Source organism: Vigna umbellata, chromosome 6, assembly GCF_029865625.1.
Source record: "Vigna umbellata cultivar VRB3 chromosome 6, Vumbellata_1.0, whole genome shotgun sequence".
NCBI classification, from domain to species: domain Eukaryota; kingdom Viridiplantae; phylum Streptophyta; class Magnoliopsida; order Fabales; family Fabaceae; genus Vigna; species Vigna umbellata.
Window position 1 is genome coordinate 21597719 of NC_142170.1, and position 22012 is coordinate 21619730.

Sequence of the window (22012 nt, forward strand, 5' to 3'; positions counted from 1 at the left end):
ATGAGAATTTGGGATTTCGCTATCCCATTCTCCCAAATTCAGTATTGTGAAATCTTCTCCCTCCCAAAACCTCTCGACCCCAATCTCAACGGTGGCCATTTTTTCGCAATTCCCGCTTCTTCCCGCTTCTCTCTTCTCCCCTCACCGCCGAACACCGTCTCCCTCCTCTTCGCCAAACCCCAACACCACCCCTCCCTCCTCTACGCCAAATGCAAACCCTCCGATGACATCGACACCTCCAACAACGTCAACTCATTGGAAGACATTGACTTCAACCCCCCGGAGCCTGCGGAGGGATTTGTCGCCCCTCCCTCCTTCGACGATGGCCCCCTCAAGACGGAGGACGAGATCGCCGCAGCCTACGAGGAGCTCTACGGCCCCACCTTCAGCGGCATTTCCGTGCTCGGGAATGACGTCTTCGAAACGGACGCCCTGGTGAAGCAGGACACGGGGTTTGGGTCTAACACGAAGAAGGAGAAGGTCCGCGACAGGTTCGAAGATAGGATGGTCCAGGTGAGAAGGGTGACGAAAGTTGTTAAGGGAGGGAAGCAGTTGCCGCCGTCGCCGCCGTTCAGAAGTCTTCGCCGCCGTTCAAAAGTCCGCCTCCAATGCCAGGAGGAACATCGTGAAGGTGCCAATGACTAAGTACTCCACTTTTCCCCACAGGTACACACTCAGTTTCTGCTTAGAATGTTATAGTTCTTTTGCTTCCTTGTATCTTCTGGAATTGGATACTGAGATTAAGATTGAGATTGAGTTTCAGTTTGCTTCTCTTGTATTCATCATGTTTCCCCTTGTTGGTTCATCCCAAGAGCACCCGAAAATTACAAGCAGCCCTTCACGAACCAAAGAATATAAGGTTAGTTGTAGCATTGATTTACTGTTAGATTCCGAATTTTAGTTCATTTTTTACCCTAAAGCTTGTTAGTAGCTAATGAGATTATGCATTGGTTTGTCAGAGATCCGGGACAATGCAAAATTTAGACTTGTACAATTTGAACAGAAATCTTCCAAGAGAGCTAACTGAATCAGCTCAAGCTGTCTATTACCAGAGAGGCAACCCAAGTTTTTCTGTTCAAAGTGTGGAGGAGATAATGAAAATTGTGGGAGAAGCAAGGGACCCTCCTCCGGTTTCTCGGCCTGTCAAAGGTTTTGGCTGGGACGGTGAAGAAGAGGAAGGGGAAGAAGATGTGGAGGAAGAGGAGGATGAAGAAAATGAATATTACAAGAGGGTGAAGGAAGTTCATGCCAGTGGAGAATTTCAAATCAGTTAAGCAGTATAATTCTTGTGTTCTTGGTTAAAGTTTCATTTTTTATGCTAGAAGTCACCTATTTTTATGTGTACTATAATTTATATTAACTACTATAAACCAGCGAGGCAGTCTAAGTCACTACACTGTCCATGTAATGTATTAGTATTACCTGTATCACCATGGAAGTCGTGTATGAAAACAGTAGTTGTCTAATAACTTTTAAATTACTCATCCATTTATAATCTAGCTAGTTAACTTTAAAATGCTTTTATATCACACGAAACAATGACCTCAACCATGTATTGTGCCTTAAGTTCTTGTACTTGGTTCTGGTTTACTTTGAGAATGCTATATCACAGAAAGTGGATGATTATCTTACTCGAGTCAAAAAATGATTTTAACCATGTACTCATTGTACATTAGTTTTTTTCAAGAGAATTACCACTGGACTAAACTTTACTAGTGATCATTTAGTTTTTCAAGAGAAATAACAAACATACTTCGGAACTAAATTTGTATATTATAGTTTTAACTTTATATATATATATATATATATATATATATATATATATATATATATATATATATTGAGAAACAATCTCTTTGCTGAACATGTTGCAGACTTCATAACGTTTAAAATAAGTTTTTAGTCATATTTCGTTTTTAAATGTTATTTATAAGCATTTCTAACAAATAAGTGTTTGTTTCAAAGATACTAAGGAGTAAACCTTTTCATGTGACTTTGCATAGGGCATAGAATATTTTATAGTCTATTAAATGTAGTCTCCAACACTTGAGTGTTATATGATTAGTTGTAGCATTGATTTACTGTTAGATTCCGAATTTTAGTTCATTTTTTACCCTAAAGCTTGTTAGTAGCTAATGAGATTATGCATTGGTGATTACCTCCTAGTTTATTGAAAAAAGACATATGTGGATACTTTGAGGACGAGAAAGGCATTTTATTAAATAACCTTTTATGTCTAAAGTATTTCTTTCACTGATGCCATTTTCCTTTTTAACATGATATATATACTTTTGAATTTCTATTCAGTAGATGATTGTTGTGCTGCTTGCCACAGTTGGAGCAATCATGTCCATAAAAAATTTCAACAATAGTCATCAAAGAATAGGAGTTGCACTATATGGCATTATCTGGCTCCAAGTTTTATTTGGTCTTTCTTGACCACAAAGGTAAAATAACTAAATTCCCTTTCATTGAGAATTTGTGTATCTATACGCATGATTTTGTTGGTTAGGAAGTTAAAGTAATTAGACCTTTTATGCTCTATGTTTATTAGGATTGTTAATAGAACAAGTGTTTAAAGCATATAGAGTACTGGTGAATTTGAATTCAAAGATTGTACATTAGTTGGCTTACTGGCTAAATCACTTTTTTGCAAGTATAATATTAATTACTTTTGGGGAAATAATTGAGTTCTTTTGGGGAAATAATTGTGTGTTTTGTTAAAATGTAGTGTAAGGGTGAATTAATTGAGTTCTTTTGATGAAATCTGGAATTTGATTGTTAACATAGTAAACTGTTTCACTGTAACTCATTTTACATTTGATTGACTAAGTTCTATGGAAGTTAATAAAATTTCATTTGCTTGGTGTGAATGTATAATTACTGAAAAGATTGCTTTATATATATATATATATATATATATATATATATATATATATATATATATATGTATGTATGTATGTATGTATTTGAATGGAATTATATAATGTTACAACATCTTGTTGGTAGTTTATGGTTAATGATTGAATCTTGATTGTCTAGGGTGTGATTATTTCACATACTTAAGAGTTTGATATGTGGCTCATTACTTTCTATGGTATTTAAGTTGGTATGAATTACTAAGTATAACTTTCGGTCAAAGCAAAGATAGGTATGTTATGTTGATCACGTATAATATCTAAGCTAAGTTAATTGTATGGAATCAAGTTAACATATAATGAAAAGGATAAAGTAAGTGTTATGTTAAGCAAGCATAAGTATTATTGATATAAAAAGAATGTGGAAAAGCATGAGAAATGGTTTAAATAGGCATGAAAAATTGATATAACATTGAAGTAAATGATTTTTGCACTGCACTTATCTGTTTGCTAAATGGGAATATGATCTTAATTGCTGAATTGGAGTCAATATATGCAGAAAACCTTATTGTTTTAGTTATAAAACTCTGCAGAAAACCTTGTTGTTTTAATTATAAAACTCTGCAGAAAACCTTCTTGTTTTAGTTATAAAACTCTGCAAAAAACATTTGATGTCTTAGTTACAAAATTCTGCAGAAAAGCTTTGTTGTATTGCTGTAAATTCTGCATAAAATCTTTGCTGTTTTGGTGTAAAATTCTGCAAAAATACCTTACTATTTTGCTGTATAACCTGCATAAAAATCTGGTTGTTTTGATGGTATATTCTGCATAAAAATCCTTGGCTATTTGACATTTGTTAATCTGATTGAGTAGTTTATAGCTTTTGGAGATATTGTTTTATGTCAAGTAGGTATTATTGTTGTTAAAGTTTGTTGTTGGACTATGTATAAATGTTGAGATTGTGACTATGTATAAATGTTTGCTCCAATTTTCGATTCTAGGTTGGCATGTGCAGGTTTATGTTTCCAAATGCAAAGTCCAGTGGTGCATGACAGGACAAGGTTGAGAACGCCCTTAGGTTATTACCGAAGGCTTTTGGCCCTCGATAATTACCGAAGGGCGGAAGCCCTCGGTAAATGTTAGCGACAAGGGATTTACCGAGGGCTCTTTGGCCGTCGATAAGCCGTCTGTAATTACCTTTTACCGACGGTTTTGGGCTGTTTCCGAGGGCTCCTGGCCTTCGGTAATGCCCTTCTTTTTTGTAGTGTAGGTCGTCTCTCAAGGACCAAATATTGGTTCAGTCATTAGATCGAACACTTGGTGGGAGGTGTTTTTGGACAGTTTTGTGAATGGAAATGAACCAAATTAAAACTCAAATTTAAACACTAATTCAAAACAATTGGCCACTAGCTCAATTACAATGCTTCCAATCACAGACTAACAACAATTAAACACTACTTTAACCCCTAATCCAATACAAGCTAGCCAACTAAGCGAAGAATAACCATGCTTTCATAATTGCAAACGAAGTGAATGCAATGCACAAATTCAATCAATTTTGCACCATACAGTCCAATCAACTAAGCGGAGATTAAACACCCAACTAAGCGTATAACCAATCACAAGCACAAAACAGATTGAATGTTGAGCCAAATTAGAGCAGCAAAATCACAATTCCAACTCAGAAATCTCAAGGAAACGATGCAATTTTGTTAATGACCAACCAAGCACACTTAAGCTACCATTAAAGCGAGATTAAAATAGAAAAATGAAATGGAATTAAATCTCATAAATGTAACAGCAGCAGCAAAACGAATCGAAAACGCATATGAATTGGGCAAAACAAAATTGCATGGAAAACAAAAATTGGAAACGTAAATGGAAGCAAGAAAAGAAATTAAATTTACACTTGGAAACGTAAATGATTCATTACAAAGAAAGGGAAAGAGAGAACCTAAACCCCCAAAGGGGGGAGGGCTAGAAAACGAACCAAAGCTCCAAAACCTAAAGGAGAAAAACGAAAATGAGGGGAGAGAACCTTTCCCAAATCTCATTTGGGATTTTTAAAAGGGAAAAAGACGAAAAAGCCCTTTATATGGGCTTCTTACAAAATGTTCACCAAAAATGGATATAAAGTCATAAAGTTTGACCCAATTACATTATAAATGAATTTAGAACGAAATTAAACTATAATGTTAATGTGACCAAGCTCTTCTTGTCCCAAAATATGATTCCAAAATTGTCTTGCAAATAATAATTGGAATAATTATGACCAAATAACTCAAATTAATTAAAATGAGAATTATTAGTCTAATTAAGCCCAAATAGTGAAAATGAGATAATAATGAAGAATTAAACACAATTCACTAATACAATATGGTGCGAAAAGCTAAATGAATAGTACAAAATAGTGATTCATCAGCTACAATAAGAGTAAAAGTGTCTTTTGGAATAGTGAATATGTTTTTTATAATGTCTCATAAATTTGGAGAGCGAAAGAATGTCTTCATTTTGACACTCAAAAAATCATAATTGTCTCATGTAGAAATAGGTAATAAGTTGATGATGTTTGATTAGTAGTAGTCATGGGTTGAGAAAATATTTTAGAAGTACTATAGAATGGAGTTATAGTTTTTTTTTAAGTAGTTGAAAAGTTTAGATACACTCAGTAAATGACCGAATGTAGCTCTAGTGCCACTGATAATATTTTAAGATTGTGAAAGGAATAGTTGATGGTTTAGAAGAAATGTGGAAATATTAAAATATGAAAATACGTAGTAGTTGGAAGTAGTATATATTTTGTAATTCCATGTATGTTGTTATCATACTTAAAATGATAATGCACATGGATATTTATAGACCCATCTTACTTACATGTTAGTTTAGAAAATTTTAGATAAAAACTATATAAATATTCTAAATTTATACCTATATAAAATGTTATGGATTTTTCCTCCTATAGACTTCTTTATTGTTCTAGGATTTTCATTACACTCTAATACTTCTATCTTAAACTTTTCTATATTCTTTTAAAATATATATTACACTTTAATACAATCCATAATCTTGATACATTCCTTATGTCTAATATCCAAAAATTCCAAAGCGATGTAACCTCTTATTTTATTCCTTTTATTAGAGGCGTTTGAGTCTTCGTGATACTTTCCAATAAGCGTGATATTGATTAATAAAGCATCTATCAACACATGAGAATACGATTCCCCATGATTTCTTTTCCTTTATCTTTGAGTAAGCAGGCTTTGAATCAGAATATAAAACCAAGGAACTCAAAAAGTAAGAGTAGAAGTGACAGCATCATCAGCAAGCATATATTCTTGCTTTCACCCATATGAATATATGAATTTCCCAAGTTGACACATGAAGCTATATTTGCTCCCGAAATAAAGAAAAGTACTTTGCATGGTCCATTGAAGCGGAAGGTGAAATCATGAGCCACCACAGGCCCAACTTCACACATCTGCAACGGCAAGGAGGTTTTAGATCCTATGATGGCCACACTTACAATCATCATGAATCCAATGAAGTGCCTGTGTTTTACAGATCTAACTCTACTCAAGCCACCGTAAGTTTATTCTGTTCTTATTTTAATCTCAAGGATTCTAGAACTTGATGACTGAAGAAGGAAAAAACAAATTAAATTTATGTTGATAGATTGTACCTAATCTCGGTTCATAATATTAGCAGGATGAAAGAACTTCCGATGTATTACCTCGACAACGGGTTTGGGCATGCATACATCCTGTAGGATTCCACCACATACCTTAGTAAGGCCGAATCACAAACTAATTTGCTTGTGTTTAGACTTCACAAATATGTTCAATGAATGATAAAGTGTTTTGATGATTGACATATATGGATGCATGTACCATAAATTTCACCGAAGTATTAGAGTTAATGTAAACCTTGAGAAAAGGTCTTGTCAGAAATATTTCCCACAAAATCAGGGTTCTACAATTTTTTCAACTGCTAAATGAATTAACAATCAATCACAAAAATGGAAAAGGAAGATCCCAAGAGCTTATTTTTAGGTAATGAGCACTATGATTTGAATTCCATAAAGCAACCTCCCCTCCACCCACGATATGCTATTTAGTTGAATGAACTTTGCAATTTTTCTGGTTCAAGGGGTGGTAGAAAAACTTAGTTAATATTTGAATAATTTGCAGTTTTCCATCAGCAGCACCTAGAAGACAACAAATTATTCAGAATGAGCATATGGGAAGGCTGAGAGATATTTTCCTTCAGCCACCTTCAAGATATACATTCCAAACAAGCACACAAGCTGCCCCAGCGGTAGAAATTTCCAAATCAACAGTTTTGAGCAAGCTTGAGAAAGTAGTGTATGCTAGGAAGCTGAACTTATATTACAGAAACAATGCTGAAGAAAAACATTTGAAAGAGAAGAAGGAAAAGGATGAAGATGGTAAGAGGTGTGCTATTTGCTTGGAAGATTTTAAGACTGGTGAAGAGGTGATGCTTACTCCATGCAAGCACATGTTTCATGAGGATTGCATAGTGCCGTGGCTAACAACTAAGGGCCAGTGCCCAGTTTGTAGGCGTGTGATTTGTGAGATGGGATGTGGGAACCCTTCATCCTTCAGCAACAATAACTGGACCACTTTGGAATCTAGCAACCTATTTAATGGAGAGCTTTTATCAGTTTTTAGGGACATGGAAGAAGCTTTTCAGTTCGGCATATGACTTAATGTACACTTATATAAGCTTATGCTACAGTTGGAAAATTGGCTTGCCGTTCCATAATATATGGATATGTTTTCTCTTCTTTGGCAGAACATATATACTATGAATTTTGATAGGTAGAACTTATGAGTTAGAGATGAGATACACGAAATCACGCAAATTTGTTTTTCACTACTTGATCCATGTATATAGTACTTTTGGTTGATTTGAACGAATTAACATTGAAAGAATTTATTGATTAAGTAATTACAACTCAATGAAACCACATGAATTGTTTCTAGGAAGTTCTAACATTAACGAGACATAAGTCAACATCATATAAGAGATTTGACACTATGTCTTGACCAAAATTTTAAGACTTAGATTTAAGGGTTTTCTTTATATGTTGCTCAACATTGTTATCTCTACAACGTAGGATTCAAAATAACACTTGAATTCTTAATAGTCTCTTCTTCAAGATTAGGTCTCTTCAACTTTGGTATTTTCCTTTTCGATCCTGAATTTTACATGTACCATCCGCTTGTTTGAAACACATACCAAAAGACTTTTTATAGAAGGAATCCACAACCTAAATTCTCCACCCATACACCAAGATGAACCATAAGCTTGATATAAATTGTTGGATTGAGCATTTATTATTTTAACAAATACTACAGTTGATAGTGAAAGCGCAACTCTTTTTACTTAAGAGCATACCAAAGCCAAGGTCAAGAGTTTAATTATCAAGGGAGGCAATTTTTGAGAGAGAAATTGTTGCTAGGGCATCAATTATCCTATTGCATAGACCACATGGGTCAATTCACAATTGAAGAGTTTGATTCTTAGAAGGACAAAAGGAGGGAGAGATTATTGCAAGGTGCATCGGTTGTCTCATGGTAAAAGTCACTTGAGCCAAGTCATAATTGAATTCACAATATATTGTTCATAATTCAATATTTCACAATCATACCAAACATATGGAAATTGGTGTTTTCTTTATGCAATAAAAGATTATAGCAAAACAATTGTACACTTATCATATTCCCACTATTTATGACGACTAACAATAAAATGCTTGTCGATAAATTTTATTGATAAATTTTCTCATCTATTAGTAATTAAGAGCGAATTTATGGTCGTCAATATTGTTGAATGTTTTTCATCAGTTAAATTTGTCAATAAATATCACGATTTTGTCTTTTCGCTCATCCTCCTCCTTTTCCTTTCTTCTTCTTCTTCTTCTTTTTCTTCTTCCTCCTCCTCCTCCATGTTGCTATTATTAGGTCCACCACCTTTGACTTCTCCCCCTCCTCCTTTATCATTGTCGTCGTTGGTGTTTTCAACATTGTCGTCATTACCACCTTTGTCGTTGTTATTGTCACCATCTCTTTCTTCTTCTTTTTTCTTTCTTCTCCTCTTCTCATTTTATTAACAGAAATATCTATTAGTGTAATAAAAATTACATAAAACCAATAGTTTTTACCAACAAAATATTTGTCAATAATTAAAATCCACTAATAATTTTTCTTGGTGTAAGTTCAATTTTATTGATGAATTGTTTTTCATAGATAAAGTTTTTTTACTAACATATTTTCTTTACCGATAAAATTTCGTTAATAATATAATATTTTCTTGTAAGGTTATTAACCCACATTTGTTTATTTATTTTTATGAAAAATCTTGATGAATAAAATTTTTTAGGTTTTTATTACGGTGAACTTTTACAACTTTAAGCTATTATTAACAATAACTTTTGTTGTAAACGTAAAAGTAATTTTGTAGAACAAAACAAGAGCAATAAAAAAGTTCAGATTGTTTCTCTCGTTCTTTTTCTTTAAGAATTATCGTTCTTAAACTTATTTTGTCATGTTTCTTTTAAGGTTTATTTATTAAAATTTAAGTTCAAGGTTTTTATTAAAATATTTTATTATTTGAAAAATCAAAATATATATTAGTTTATTATTGTTATTATTGATTTATTTTATAAATTTAATATATTTAAGACTAATAAAAATTAAATTTAAACTACATTTTTAATTAAGTGTATCTATTTAAATTGATTTTATAAAATAAATAACCCACGGATTAAGATTTCTAAGGTGTTTTTGAGTAGTGAGTAAATGCAAACTGATGTTACCTTCTATTCATTTCGTAGACATAAATGTATGATAACACAACGGAAGCAAGAGCTCACGCTGTGAAACAAACATAAAATATCCAATTTAGTTAAAATATCAACTTATTTATATATATATATATATATATATATATATATATATATATATATATATATATATATATATATATATATATATATATATCAGTTATTTAAAGCAAGTAAAAGTTTAATTGATAAAATAAAATACATTAATGTATATTTTATATAAAAAATTATTTATACAACTAAAAAGTTATTAAGGTGCATAAATCAAAGTTTTTGTGTAGAAGACATTTTCTAAAAAAATTATGAAAAATTAGAAGATGCAAAGAATAAAAAATGAGTGTGAATAGCATGGGCGATTTGTAATTTGAATCGAAAAATTGGTTGGGCCTTTTAATTGAGTCCAAAATGGGTCCGTCTGACCCAAATTAACACTTTGCATATGGACTGAGTAACGTCGTCGTTTTCTGATTCTCCTTTTATATTCACACCTCACACAAGTCCTTCTGTTTGGACGGTTTTGTTATTATTAATTCTTCCCTTCCATCTGCCGCCGCAACGGTGCACCCTAGTAGCCTCCAACAATGGTAAACCCTTTTTAGGTTTTCATTTCTCTTCTTTCAAAATCAAATTCACTGTTTCTCAGATTTGAATGTTATTTATCTAAAATTCGAGTGTTATTTACCTTTTTTTTTTACCTTTTGAATTGGAATGAACGGAACTTCAGGCTTCAGAGAAGAAACTCTCGAACCCTATGAGGGAGATAAAGGTACAGAAGCTCGTCCTCAATATTTCTGTTGGCGAGAGTGGAGATCGCCTCACCAGAGCTGCAAAGGTTCACTTCTTTCCACATTGCTTCCACTTTTTTCTTAAGGAAAAAAAAATCGGTTTTTGATGTGGAATTTCTTTATTTTGGGTCTTGCAGGTGTTGGAACAACTGAGTGGACAAACCCCAGTGTTCTCCAAAGGTTAGTTCTCCATTAGTTTTTTAATGGGTCGTTTGGTAATACTGTTATTAGGCATAGATCTCAAATTTGTGTTCAGTGGAAGTCTCTGGTTTTGAGTTTATTTAATCATTTTTGGATTTTTATCGTTTTTCAAAGCATAGAATACTGGGGAAGTGGTTTTGAAGGATGCCCAAAAAAATTTCAATTTACGGAAGCCCATTCTTATGAAAACATTAAAATGTCAGATATTCTTCAGAAGTCTGTGAACCAACTCAAGATGAGGATTCTGATATCCATGAGTATATGGCTGGAAGAAGTTTGTTTGAGATCTCTCCTATTTGGAATGTAGAGAAGTTCTATTGAGATCCTTGTAGAGAAGTTCTGAAGCTCTTCTAGTTTTGTATCCAAACAGGCTCATTTAAATATTTATTTTTTTCAAACACAACAGACCAAACTTGTGAAGTTTTTTAAATTGTAATTTTGCCTTACTTCTAGTGTATAATATTAGTGGTTATTGTATGTAGGATATGTGTGTTTCTCTCAGTTTTGATTGCTGAGAAATTTTTTCCTCATGTTGGTTTTGACAGCAAGGTACACTGTTCGTTCCTTTGGGATTAGAAGAAACGAGAAGATTGCTTGTTATGTCACTGTTAGAGGTGACAAGGCAATGCAACTTTTGGAAAGTGGTTTGAAGGTGAAGGAGTATGAACTTCTCAGAAGGAACTTCAGCGATACTGGCTGCTTTGGCTTTGGCATTCAAGAGCATATTGATTTGGGAATCAAGTAAGTTGAAAAACGAGTATTGGATTTTCATGCTGTTTCAACTTGACAATGAAACAACGCTAACTTACTTTAAGGTGTGAGTTTTTAGGGCTGAAGGGATGGGAAGTTGATGATCTGGTTTTTGTGTTGTGATATGAATACTCAATTTTCGATATCATACATGACTTCAAACAAATGTTAACTTGCTTAAAAGATATGGGTGTTCTATAATTATGTTTTTGTTGATTAGGTCCTTGGGTTAAAGATATTGTGTTGCTTGATGTTTGAGGTAGCAGGACTCACATTAGCTTGGTTGTTTGTTAATTAGATTTTAGATGTTATCTGAAATTAATAAACTGGTTTTGCAGTTTGTGATCTGTCTTAAAATGACATTGTCATACTATTCATTTTCTGATTCCTTCACTTGCGATTTTGTCTACTAACTTTGGTTCATTTCCCCTTATATGTCAGATTGTGTTTTCAATTTCTTTGGTGATTGTGAATATTTCGATCTACACACTAATTATTGGTTCTTGACATTTGATTCTGATTCAGGTATGATCCTTCAACCGGTATTTATGGAATGGATTTCTTTGTTGTTTTGGAGCGTCCTGGCTACCGTGTTGGCCGTCGCCGAAGGTGCAAGTCCCGTGTTGGAATTCAGCACCGAGTCACAAAGGACGATGCTATGAAGTGGTTCCAGGTGAAATATGAGGGAGTGATCCTTAACAAGTCTCAGGCAATTGTTTAGTTTGGGTTCACTTTAGGAGTGTGTGTTATCAGTTTTGTCAACTATAGTTCTATCTTTCTATGATAGGATCTTAATTTTTTGCCAGGTTTTGAATCCATGTTTTCATTTAAGATTTTGCGATGAAGCACATGTATTAGCATTGTTAGATGACACTTTAATTGCGAAGTTGTGAAACCCTCGTTATGCAATTATGCTTTGTAACAATTTAGTTTCTGTATTTTGTATGCAAATGAAGCGATGTCTTTCTCCAGCATTTCCGGACAAGTGAAACCATTTAAATGAAATCACGACCTCAGCATTCAATAACTGATAGACGCTGGAAAAATTTTGTACTAAGTGACAGAACTATGTTGTTGCATTCCCAATACTTCATGTTTTCCAGAAATTGTTTTTGTTGAAAGTATTTTTATTCGAAATTATTTCGTATTTATGAACTTGCTGTTCTGAAGAATGATTTAAAACATGAATTACAAAGAAGATTGTAAGTAGTGAGTGATTCTGGGATAGGTAGTTTGAAAGGCTTTGTAACTGATATAAAAGGGACTATTTTTCTTTTTGAGAAAATGATAACTTATTTTGTTACCATACGTTTAGACTAGTTTAAAACCCAGTTGGTGTGTTCACATTTTCTTATATACTAATAAAATTAGTTGTCCAAAATAATTTTGTATGTTTGGTAGCCGGAGAACTCCATTTAATTTATATAATAAATTTGTCACACCCCAAATAATAGTTCAAACCACCGAAATAAAATAAAGTATATATTCAGACAACACCTAATAATGGTGATGATTGAAAAAACAGAGCAACAAACGCAAGAAGACATCAGAAAGGGTAAACTGATTAGAAAAAAGAAAACAAACATGAATATAACAAGGTACATATTTCATAACAAAGTCATTCATCTCAAATAGTCAAAGTAATATGAAATATATAACCAAAACTCTTACAAACTTAATTATTTGGATATATACACTAATCTCATATTCACTCAAGACATGCGCACAGGGATGGCAACGGGTCAGGCACGGGTAGTGCCTACTGTTAGCAAAAATCAAAGATGAAGTTTTGATGATGAACAGATTTGCACAAGTCAAGATCCATAAAGACAAATTGAAGATCTCTGTATTTTATAAAGCTTTTATAATAATCAAAGTTGATGTAATAGTGCTCAAATATCTATTAGGGTTGATTCTTGTAATTTATATTTGATTTATTTAGCTAATTGATTATTCCTGAGAATAATCAATTAACACTAGCCGTTGGGGGTTTCAGATTTGAAAAACTAGCCGTTGGGGGTTTCAGATTTGAAAAACTAGCCGTTGTACTCATTATTAATCGATTAATATTTATGTTAATCGATTAAATGCGTTAGATGGCCCGTTTTCGAAGAATGGAAGGGTATTAGGCTGAGTCTATAAAATGGCTCACTCTTTATCTCAAAAATAACTCTTCCCTTGTGCTCTAGTACTCTGAACTCTTTTGAGAACTCTGTGAAATTGCTGAAGCTAAGGAAACTCTTGTCTGCAAAGTCCTGAAGTGGTACTGCGGTGACAGAGGAATAGCTTGATCATCCTTGGTGTGTCTGAGGAAGTGTCTGGAAGAGAATCATCCTTCGTGAAGCATTCGAAGGAGGTGATCATCCTTTGTGAAGATTCAAAGGAGGTGTAAGTTCATCTCTTGTGGTTTCAAGAGAGGTGGTAATTTCTAAACTGTTACAAATTGTTTTTTCTGTGTGACTAATATTTGTAACTGTTTTGTGATAGTGAAAAAGGTTTATCTTGTTTGAGATAAGCGACTGGACGTAGGATCCTAGTGATCTGAACCAGGATAAAATCACCTGTGCAATTTTTCTCTTTCCCTTACTCTGTCATTTATATTTAATCATTCGCCCAGTAAGAAAAATTAAGAGAAAAATATTAAAAAGGCATAATAAAAGAATATAACCAATTCACCCCCCCTCTTGGTTTGTTACCACGCTAATAATTCCGCTGCAGCGATTCTAACAATTGGTATCAGAGCTTGCTTTGATAGTCATTCAAATGGCAGGATCACATCAAACCTTTGCAGAGGGTGCATCAATCAATAGACCCCCACTATTCACAGGTGAGAACTATGCATTCTGGAAGGTAAGAATGCAAATATTTATTGAATCTATTGATTGTGAAATTTGGGATGTTATTGCGTCTGGTTCTTCTGTTCCTACTAACAATATACAGGAACCAAAGCCCCGTGGTCAATGGACCATTGAAGAAAAGAAAAGATTTCAGAATGACGTTAAAGCTCGGAATATTATTGCATCAGCATTGACTGTTGATGAGTTCTACAGGGTTTCTGTCTGCAAAACTGCTCAAGAAATGTGGGATGTGCTCAGAGTGACACATGAAGGAACAGATGACGTAAAGAGGGCAAGAAAGAATTCCCTGATTCAAGAGTATGAAATGTTCCGGATGAAGCAAGGAGAAACAATTTCAGACGTTCAAAAACGCTTCACCAACATTGTCAATCATCTCATTGGACTAGGTAAGTCATTTGATACTGATGAATTAAACATTAAAATCTTGAAGTCTTTAGACAGGTCGTGGCAACCTAAGGTGACTGCAATCTCGGAGTCTCAAAACCTCAACACCATGACTATGGCGGCATTATTTGGAAAGTTGAGAGAGCATGAACTTGACCTCGGAAGACTAGATGAAGAAGAAGCAAAAGCAAAAACTAAGAAAAAGAGTCTAGCCTTGAAATCTGAGGTGGAAAGGAGCAAGAGCAAAATGGAAGATGAAGATTCAGAAGATGAAGAAAATTTGAGACTCATGATAAAAAGGCTCAACAGGTTCATGAAATCAAAAGACAAAGGAAGATTAAAATTCGAAAAGAAAGAAAATCAAGGATCTTCCTCACAGTATAAATGTTACGGTTGCGGAGAAAGGGGGCACTTAAAAGCGGACTGCCCAAATCAAAAGAAGAATGAAGAAATAAAGAAAAAGAAAGCCTACATCGCATGGGAAGATGACAACGAAACAATTTCCGATTTGAGCGAATCTGATGAAGAAGCAAACATTTGTCTAGTGGTGAACGACGACGCTGGAAGCCAAGTAAGTACATCTAGCGATTCTGATAATTATAGTCAAATTAGTGAAGATGAATTGCATGAAACTTATGCTGCTTTAATAGTAGAATCTGAAAAATTAGATAAAGCTCATAAGAAATTGAAAAAGGATTTCAAAAATTTAAAATTAAATTTTGAAAATATTTCTGAAGAAAATAAAAATTTGAAATTAGACTTTGAAAATATTTTTGAAGAAAATAAAGATTTGAAAAATAAAGTTTTATTTTTTGAAAAGGGTAAATTTACTAGTAGTGATGAATGTGCTTCTTGTGAAAATTTTAAGAAACTACTAGAACACACAACCTTAGGAGAATGTAGTAAAAATAACGAAAATAAGGTTGTTAAAAATAAGTATGTTCCTAAAATTAAAAATAAACATAATAATAGAACCCGTAGAACATGGGTAGAAAAAGGAACAACTTATAGGAACACAAACTTTGTATCATGCTTTTATTGTATGAAAAAAGGTCATACTTCAAATAAATGTAAAATTAAGCATTATGGTGTTCCAAGTGGTAGATATGCTTGGGTTGTAAAATGATTTTTTTTTAAATCTAACCCAAAGGACCCATACAAGTAGTTGGGTACCTATTGTTTAATATTTAGAATTTCTTTAATCAAAATTTAAGAAAATTTTATTCCAAGGCCGATGAAACTATTTTTTGATATCTTCTAATATACAAAGCATATATAGTTTTCAATCGGAAAATTTTTTATGTGTGCATGTTGTCTTTGATGAAATTGTAGACCTTGAGGCAAAACCTCTTGAGTCAGTTGAATTACATGCAGGCAATGATGAAGATTTGTAGAAGACAACAAATGAAGCGAAGAATGATGACAATCCTCAAGATGAAGATCTAAACAAAATGTGGAAACAACCTAGAGGATTATCATTACGAAGTTGGAGGCATATCAAAAGGGGTAAACATTAGAAGAGATCTAGGAATTTTAGAAATATCTTAGGATTGCATTTTTTTTAAAATTCCTATCTTATATAGTTCAATATATGATGTTTTATAAGTTCTTTATCCTAAAAATATTTGCTTTATATATCCTTTTGTGCATGCTTGAATGAATCTTTAAATTTAAAATATTTTTAGCTCATATGCATACTTGCTTTTATTAAGGGGGAGTATTATCTTAGGAGGAGAACATCAAACACAACTTTTTAATTATGATCAAAAAGGGGGAGAAAATGTTTAAAGCTTATTTGCCTATTTGTGCTATTTGTGCTTATTCACTAATGCATTTTTTCTTCCATAAGTTGTGTTTTATCCAGATTATTACTAAAAGCTTTAAATCAAAGGAGTTTTTGATCATCATCAAAAAGGGGGAGAATGTTAGCAAAAATCAAAGATGAAGTTTTGATGATGAACAGATTTGCACAAGTCAAGATCCATAAAGACAAATTGAAGATCTCTGTATTTTATAAAGCTTTTATAATAATCAAAGTTGATGTAATAGTGCTCAAATATCTATTAGGGTTGATTCTTGTAATTTATATTTGATTTATTTAGCTAATTGATTATTCCTGAGAATAATCAATTAACACTAGCCGTTGGGGGTTTCAGATTTGAAAAACTAGCCGTTGGGGGTTTCAGATTTGAAAAACTAGCCGTTGTACTCATTATTAATCGATTAATATTTATGTTAATCGATTAAATGCGTTAGATGGCCCGTTTTCGAAGAATGGAAGGGTATTAGGCTGAGTCTATAAAATGGCTCACTCTTTATCTCAAAAATAACTCTTCCCTTGTGCTCTAGTACTCTGAACTCTTTTGAGAACTCTGTGAAATTGCTGAAGCTAAGGAAACTCTTGTCTGCAAAGTCCTGAAGTGGTACTGCGGTGACAGAGGAATAGCTTGATCATCCTTGGTGTGTCTGAGGAAGTGTCTGGAAGAGAATCATCCTTCGTGAAGCATTCGAAGGAGGTGATCATCCTTTGTGAAGATTCAAAGGAGGTGTAAGTTCATCTCTTGTGGTTTCAAGAGAGGTGGTAATTTCTAAACTGTTACAAATTGTTTTTTCTGTGTGACTAATATTTGTAACTGTTTTGTGATAGTGAAAAAGGTTTATCTTGTTTGAGATAAGCGACTGGACGTAGGATCCTAGTGATCTGAACCAGGATAAAATCACCTGTGCAATTTTTCTCTTTCCCTTACTCTGTCATTTATATTTAATCATTCGCCCAGTAAGAAAAATTAAGAGAAAAATATTAAAAAGGCATAATAAAAGAATATAACCAATTCACCCCCCCTCTTGGTTTGTTACCACGCTAATAATTCCGCTGCAGCGATTCTAACAATTGGTATCAGAGCTTGCTTTGATAGTCATTCAAATGGCAGGATCACATCAAACCTTTGCAGAGGGTGCATCAATCAATAGACCCCCACTATTCACAGGTGAGAACTATGCATTCTGGAAGGTAAGAATGCAAATATTTATTGAATCTATTGATTGTGAAATTTGGGATGTTATTGCGTCTGGTTCTTCTGTTCCTACTAACAATATACAGGAACCAAAGCCCCGTGGTCAATGGACCATTGAAGAAAAGAAAAGATTTCAGAATGACGTTAAAGCTCGGAATATTATTGCATCAGCATTGACTGTTGATGAGTTCTACAGGGTTTCTGTCTGCAAAACTGCTCAAGAAATGTGGGATGTGCTCAGAGTGACACATGAAGGAACAGATGACGTAAAGAGGGCAAGAAAGAATTCCCTGATTCAAGAGTATGAAATGTTCCGGATGAAGCAAGGAGAAACAATTTCAGACGTTCAAAAACGCTTCACCAACATTGTCAATCATCTCATTGGACTAGGTAAGTCATTTGATACTGATGAATTAAACATTAAAATCTTGAAGTCTTTAGACAGGTCGTGGCAACCTAAGGTGACTGCAATCTCGGAGTCTCAAAACCTCAACACCATGACTATGGCGGCATTATTTGGAAAGTTGAGAGAGCATGAACTTGACCTCGGAAGACTAGATGAAGAAGAAGCAAAAGCAAAAACTAAGAAAAAGAGTCTAGCCTTGAAATCTGAGGTGGAAAGGAGCAAGAGCAAAATGGAAGATGAAGATTCAGAAGATGAAGAAAATTTGAGACTCATGATAAAAAGGCTCAACAGGTTCATGAAATCAAAAGACAAAGGAAGATTAAAATTCGAAAAGAAAGAAAATCAAGGATCTTCCTCACAGTATAAATGTTACGGTTGCGGAGAAAGGGGGCACTTAAAAGCGGACTGCCCAAATCAAAAGAAGAATGAAGAAATAAAGAAAAAGAAAGCCTACATCGCATGGGAAGATGACAACGAAACAATTTCCGATTTGAGCGAATCTGATGAAGAAGCAAACATTTGTCTAGTGGTGAACGACGACGCTGGAAGCCAAGTAAGTACATCTAGCGATTCTGATAATTATAGTCAAATTAGTGAAGATGAATTGCATGAAACTTATGCTGCTTTAATAGTAGAATCTGAAAAATTAGATAAAGCTCATAAGAAATTGAAAAAGGATTTCAAAAATTTAAAATTAAATTTTGAAAATATTTCTGAAGAAAATAAAAATTTGAAATTAGACTTTGAAAATATTTTTGAAGAAAATAAAGATTTGAAAAATAAAGTTTTATTTTTTGAAAAGGGTAAATTTACTAGTAGTGATGAATGTGCTTCTTGTGAAAATTTTAAGAAACTACTAGAACACACAACCTTAGGAGAATGTAGTAAAAATAACGAAAATAAGGTTGTTAAAAATAAGTATGTTCCTAAAATTAAAAATAAACATAATAATAGAACCCGTAGAACATGGGTAGAAAAAGGAACAACTTATAGGAACACAAACTTTGTATCATGCTTTTATTGTATGAAAAAAGGTCATACTTCAAATAAATGTAAAATTAAGCATTATGGTGTTCCAAGTGGTAGATATGCTTGGGTTGTAAAATGATTTTTTTTTAAATCTAACCCAAAGGACCCATACAAGTAGTTGGGTACCTATTGTTTAATATTTAGAATTTCTTTAATCAAAATTTAAGAAAATTTTATTCCAAGGCCGATGAAACTATTTTTTGATATCTTCTAATATACAAAGCATATATAGTTTTCAATCGGAAAATTTTTTATGTGTGCATGTTGTCTTTGATGAAATTGTAGACCTTGAGGCAAAACCTCTTGAGTCAGTTGAATTACATGCAGGCAATGATGAAGATTTGTAGAAGACAACAAATGAAGCGAAGAATGATGACAATCCTCAAGATGAAGATCTAAACAAAATGTGGAAACAACCTAGAGGATTATCATTACGAAGTTGGAGGCATATCAAAAGGGGTAAACATTAGAAGAGATCTAGGAATTTTAGAAATATCTTAGGATTGCATTTTTTTTAAAATTCCTATCTTATATAGTTCAATATATGATGTTTTATAAGTTCTTTATCCTAAAAATATTTGCTTTATATATCCTTTTGTGCATGCTTGAATGAATCTTTAAATTTAAAATATTTTTAGCTCATATGCATACTTGCTTTTATTAAGGGGGAGTATTATCTTAGGAGGAGAACATCAAACACAACTTTTTAATTATGATCAAAAAGGGGGAGAAAATGTTTAAAGCTTATTTGCCTATTTGTGCTATTTGTGCTTATTCACTAATGCATTTTTTCTTCCATAAGTTGTGTTTTATCCAGATTATTACTAAAAGCTTTAAATCAAAGGAGTTTTTGATCATCATCAAAAAGGGGGAGAATGTTAGCAAAAATCAAAGATGAAGTTTTGATGATGAACAGATTTGCACAAGTCAAGATCCATAAAGACAAATTGAAGATCTCTGTATTTTATAAAGCTTTTATAATAATCAAAGTTGATGTAATAGTGCTCAAATATCTATTAGGGTTGATTCTTGTAATTTATATTTGATTTATTTAGCTAATTGATTATTCCTGAGAATAATCAATTAACACTAGCCGTTGGGGGTTTCAGATTTGAAAAACTAGCCGTTGGGGGTTTCAGATTTGAAAAACTAGCCGTTGTACTCATTATTAATCGATTAATATTTATGTTAATCGATTAAATGCGTTAGATGGCCCGTTTTCGAAGAATGGAAGGGTATTAGGCTGAGTCTATAAAATGGCTCACTCTTTATCTCAAAAATAACTCTTCCCTTGTGCTCTAGTACTCTGAACTCTTTTGAGAACTCTGTGAAATTGCTGAAGCTAAGGAAACTCTTGTCTGCAAAGTCCTGAAGTGGTACTGCGGTGACAGAGGAATAGCTTGATCATCCTTGGTGTGTCTGAGGAAGTGTCTGGAAGAGAATCATCCTTCGTGAAGCATTCGAAGGAGGTGATCATCCTTTGTGAAGATTCAAAGGAGGTGTAAGTTCATCTCTTGTGGTTTCAAGAGAGGTGGTAATTTCTAAACTGTTACAAATTGTTTTTTCTGTGTGACTAATATTTGTAACTGTTTTGTGATAGTGAAAAAGGTTTATCTTGTTTGAGATAAGCGACTGGACGTAGGATCCTAGTGATCTGAACCAGGATAAAATCACCTGTGCAATTTTTCTCTTTCCCTTACTCTGTCATTTATATTTAATCATTCGCCCAGTAAGAAAAATTAAGAGAAAAATATTAAAAAGGCATAATAAAAGAATATAACCAATTCACCCCCCCTCTTGGTTTGTTACCACGCTAATAATTCCGCTGCAGCGATTCTAACACCTACCCGCAACCTGACCTGTCGGATAAAATCGTATATGTTACCCGATCCACTACCCGTCAGGTATCCGTTTAAAAAATACCCGCGGGTACCTGCAGATACCCGCAAAAAATAAAAAAAATTATTTAATACATTTTAAAAATAAAATTTAAATAAAAATACAAATATATATATATATATAATATAAATTAAATTAAATGTAAATTAAAATTTAATTTTTAATTAAATTTAAACTAATAAAATATTATTTTATTTTATTTTTAATTAACTTTAATTAAAAATATATAAATTATTTATTTTTTAATTTTTTGCAGGTAATGGGTACCCGCGGGGCGGGTAGTATACTACCCGTACCCGATCCGTTTAGAAGCAGGTATTAAAATACCCGCTACCCGTTACCCACGGGTAGTAAATATCCGTGGATAGTTACTACCCGCCACGGATTTTACCCGCGGGTACCCGTGCCCGCGGGTAAAATTGCCATCCCTACATGCGCATGTGGTGATCTCCACTAGTCTATGGAGTCATTATCAATAAATTTTATCCTACTACACACAAGATTAATTTCTTTTGCGTTTTAGAATCCATACATTAATACAAACACGAAAAACAACAAAACTAGGATTTTTTTTTTCATAAAATCCCTTAAATCATAACAACTCATATCATTACTACAATTATTATAAATAACTCATATAAGTAACTAAAACCAACAAAAGCTATCAAAATTAGAATTTCACAACAAACGAAAACACTACACTAACTAGTGCTTAGTGGTACAAACCATCACTCAGTGCTTTGTCATCACATGGCTCTCTCTTGAAATTTAAGATTGATGCTTAACGATACAAAGTCATTGTCAACACTCTATCACCACATGGCTATTTGACTAGGAATTTAAGACTTGCACGCAACAGTACAAAGTCATCGCTCAATGCTCTATTACCACACGACTCTCTGACTTGGGATTTAAGACTAAGGCTCAATGAGCGTATAACTCGTATTGTTATACAGGAGATGA

At 33.4% G+C, this 22012-nt stretch overlaps 4 protein-coding genes and 1 pseudogene across 5 annotated transcripts; all 5 read left to right on the forward strand.

Annotated features, from left to right (window-relative positions):
* On the forward strand, positions 1-1623 carry LOC124847100 (small ribosomal subunit protein uS5c-like; annotated as a pseudogene).
* A 4610-nt stretch (positions 1624-6233) lies between these two features.
* LOC148196967 (uncharacterized) lies at positions 6234-7662 on the forward strand. Of its 2 annotated transcripts, none has more exons than XM_088092581.1 (3): positions 6234-6441; positions 6561-6643; positions 7046-7662. In XM_088092581.1, exons 1-3 carry the CDS (start codon positions 6307-6309, stop codon positions 7578-7580), a joined length of 753 nt encoding a protein of 250 aa, XP_087948707.1. In that variant the 5' UTR covers positions 6234-6306; the 3' UTR covers positions 7581-7662. The 2 variants fall into 2 exon arrangements, with proteins under 2 accessions (XP_087948707.1, XP_087948708.1); XM_088092582.1 differs by having other exon boundaries at positions 6235-6441; positions 6564-6643.
* Positions 7663-10171: 2509 nt separating this feature from the next.
* LOC148196968 (large ribosomal subunit protein uL5) lies at positions 10172-12433 on the forward strand. The gene is made up of 5 exons (XM_088093403.1): positions 10172-10307; positions 10448-10555; positions 10646-10688; positions 11255-11450; positions 11985-12433. Exons 1-5 carry the CDS (start codon positions 10305-10307, stop codon positions 12178-12180), a joined length of 546 nt encoding a protein of 181 aa, XP_087949529.1. The 5' UTR covers positions 10172-10304; the 3' UTR covers positions 12181-12433.
* A 1514-nt stretch (positions 12434-13947) lies between these two features.
* LOC148196969 (uncharacterized) lies at positions 13948-15827 on the forward strand. Its single transcript, XM_088092650.1, has one exon. It carries the CDS (start codon positions 14223-14225, stop codon positions 15825-15827), a length of 1605 nt encoding a protein of 534 aa, XP_087948776.1. The 5' UTR covers positions 13948-14222.
* A 1522-nt stretch (positions 15828-17349) lies between these two features.
* LOC148196970 (uncharacterized) lies at positions 17350-19229 on the forward strand. The gene has a single exon (XM_088092645.1). The coding sequence runs from the start codon at positions 17625-17627 to the stop codon at positions 19227-19229; it is 1605 nt and encodes a 534-aa protein (XP_087948771.1). The 5' UTR covers positions 17350-17624.
* Positions 19230-22012: the final 2783 nt, after the last annotated feature.

What these genes read in the sequence shown, in the direction of transcription:
- LOC148196967 (XM_088092581.1), top strand. Translation starts at nt 6,307, where the DNA reads ATGAGCCACCACAGGCCCAACTTCACACATCTGCAACGGCAAGGAGGT. An exon ending in CTAACTCTACTCAAGCCACC is followed by an intron (nt 6,442 to 6,560) that starts GTAAGTTTATTC and finishes TCATAATATTAG; the next exon opens with CAGGATGAAAGAACTTCCGA. An exon ending in GGATTCCACCACATACCTTA is followed by an intron (nt 6,644 to 7,045) that starts GTAAGGCCGAAT and finishes AATAATTTGCAG; the next exon opens with TTTTCCATCAGCAGCACCTA.
- LOC148196968 (XM_088093403.1), top strand. An exon ending in GCCTCACCAGAGCTGCAAAG is followed by an intron (nt 10,556 to 10,645) that starts GTTCACTTCTTT and finishes TGGGTCTTGCAG; the next exon opens with GTGTTGGAACAACTGAGTGG. An exon ending in AACCCCAGTGTTCTCCAAAG is followed by an intron (nt 10,689 to 11,254) that starts GTTAGTTCTCCA and finishes TGGTTTTGACAG; the next exon opens with CAAGGTACACTGTTCGTTCC.
- LOC148196969 (XM_088092650.1), top strand. Translation starts at nt 14,223, where the DNA reads ATGGCAGGATCACATCAAACCTTTGCAGAGGGTGCATCAATCAATAGA.
- LOC148196970 (XM_088092645.1), top strand. Translation starts at nt 17,625, where the DNA reads ATGGCAGGATCACATCAAACCTTTGCAGAGGGTGCATCAATCAATAGA.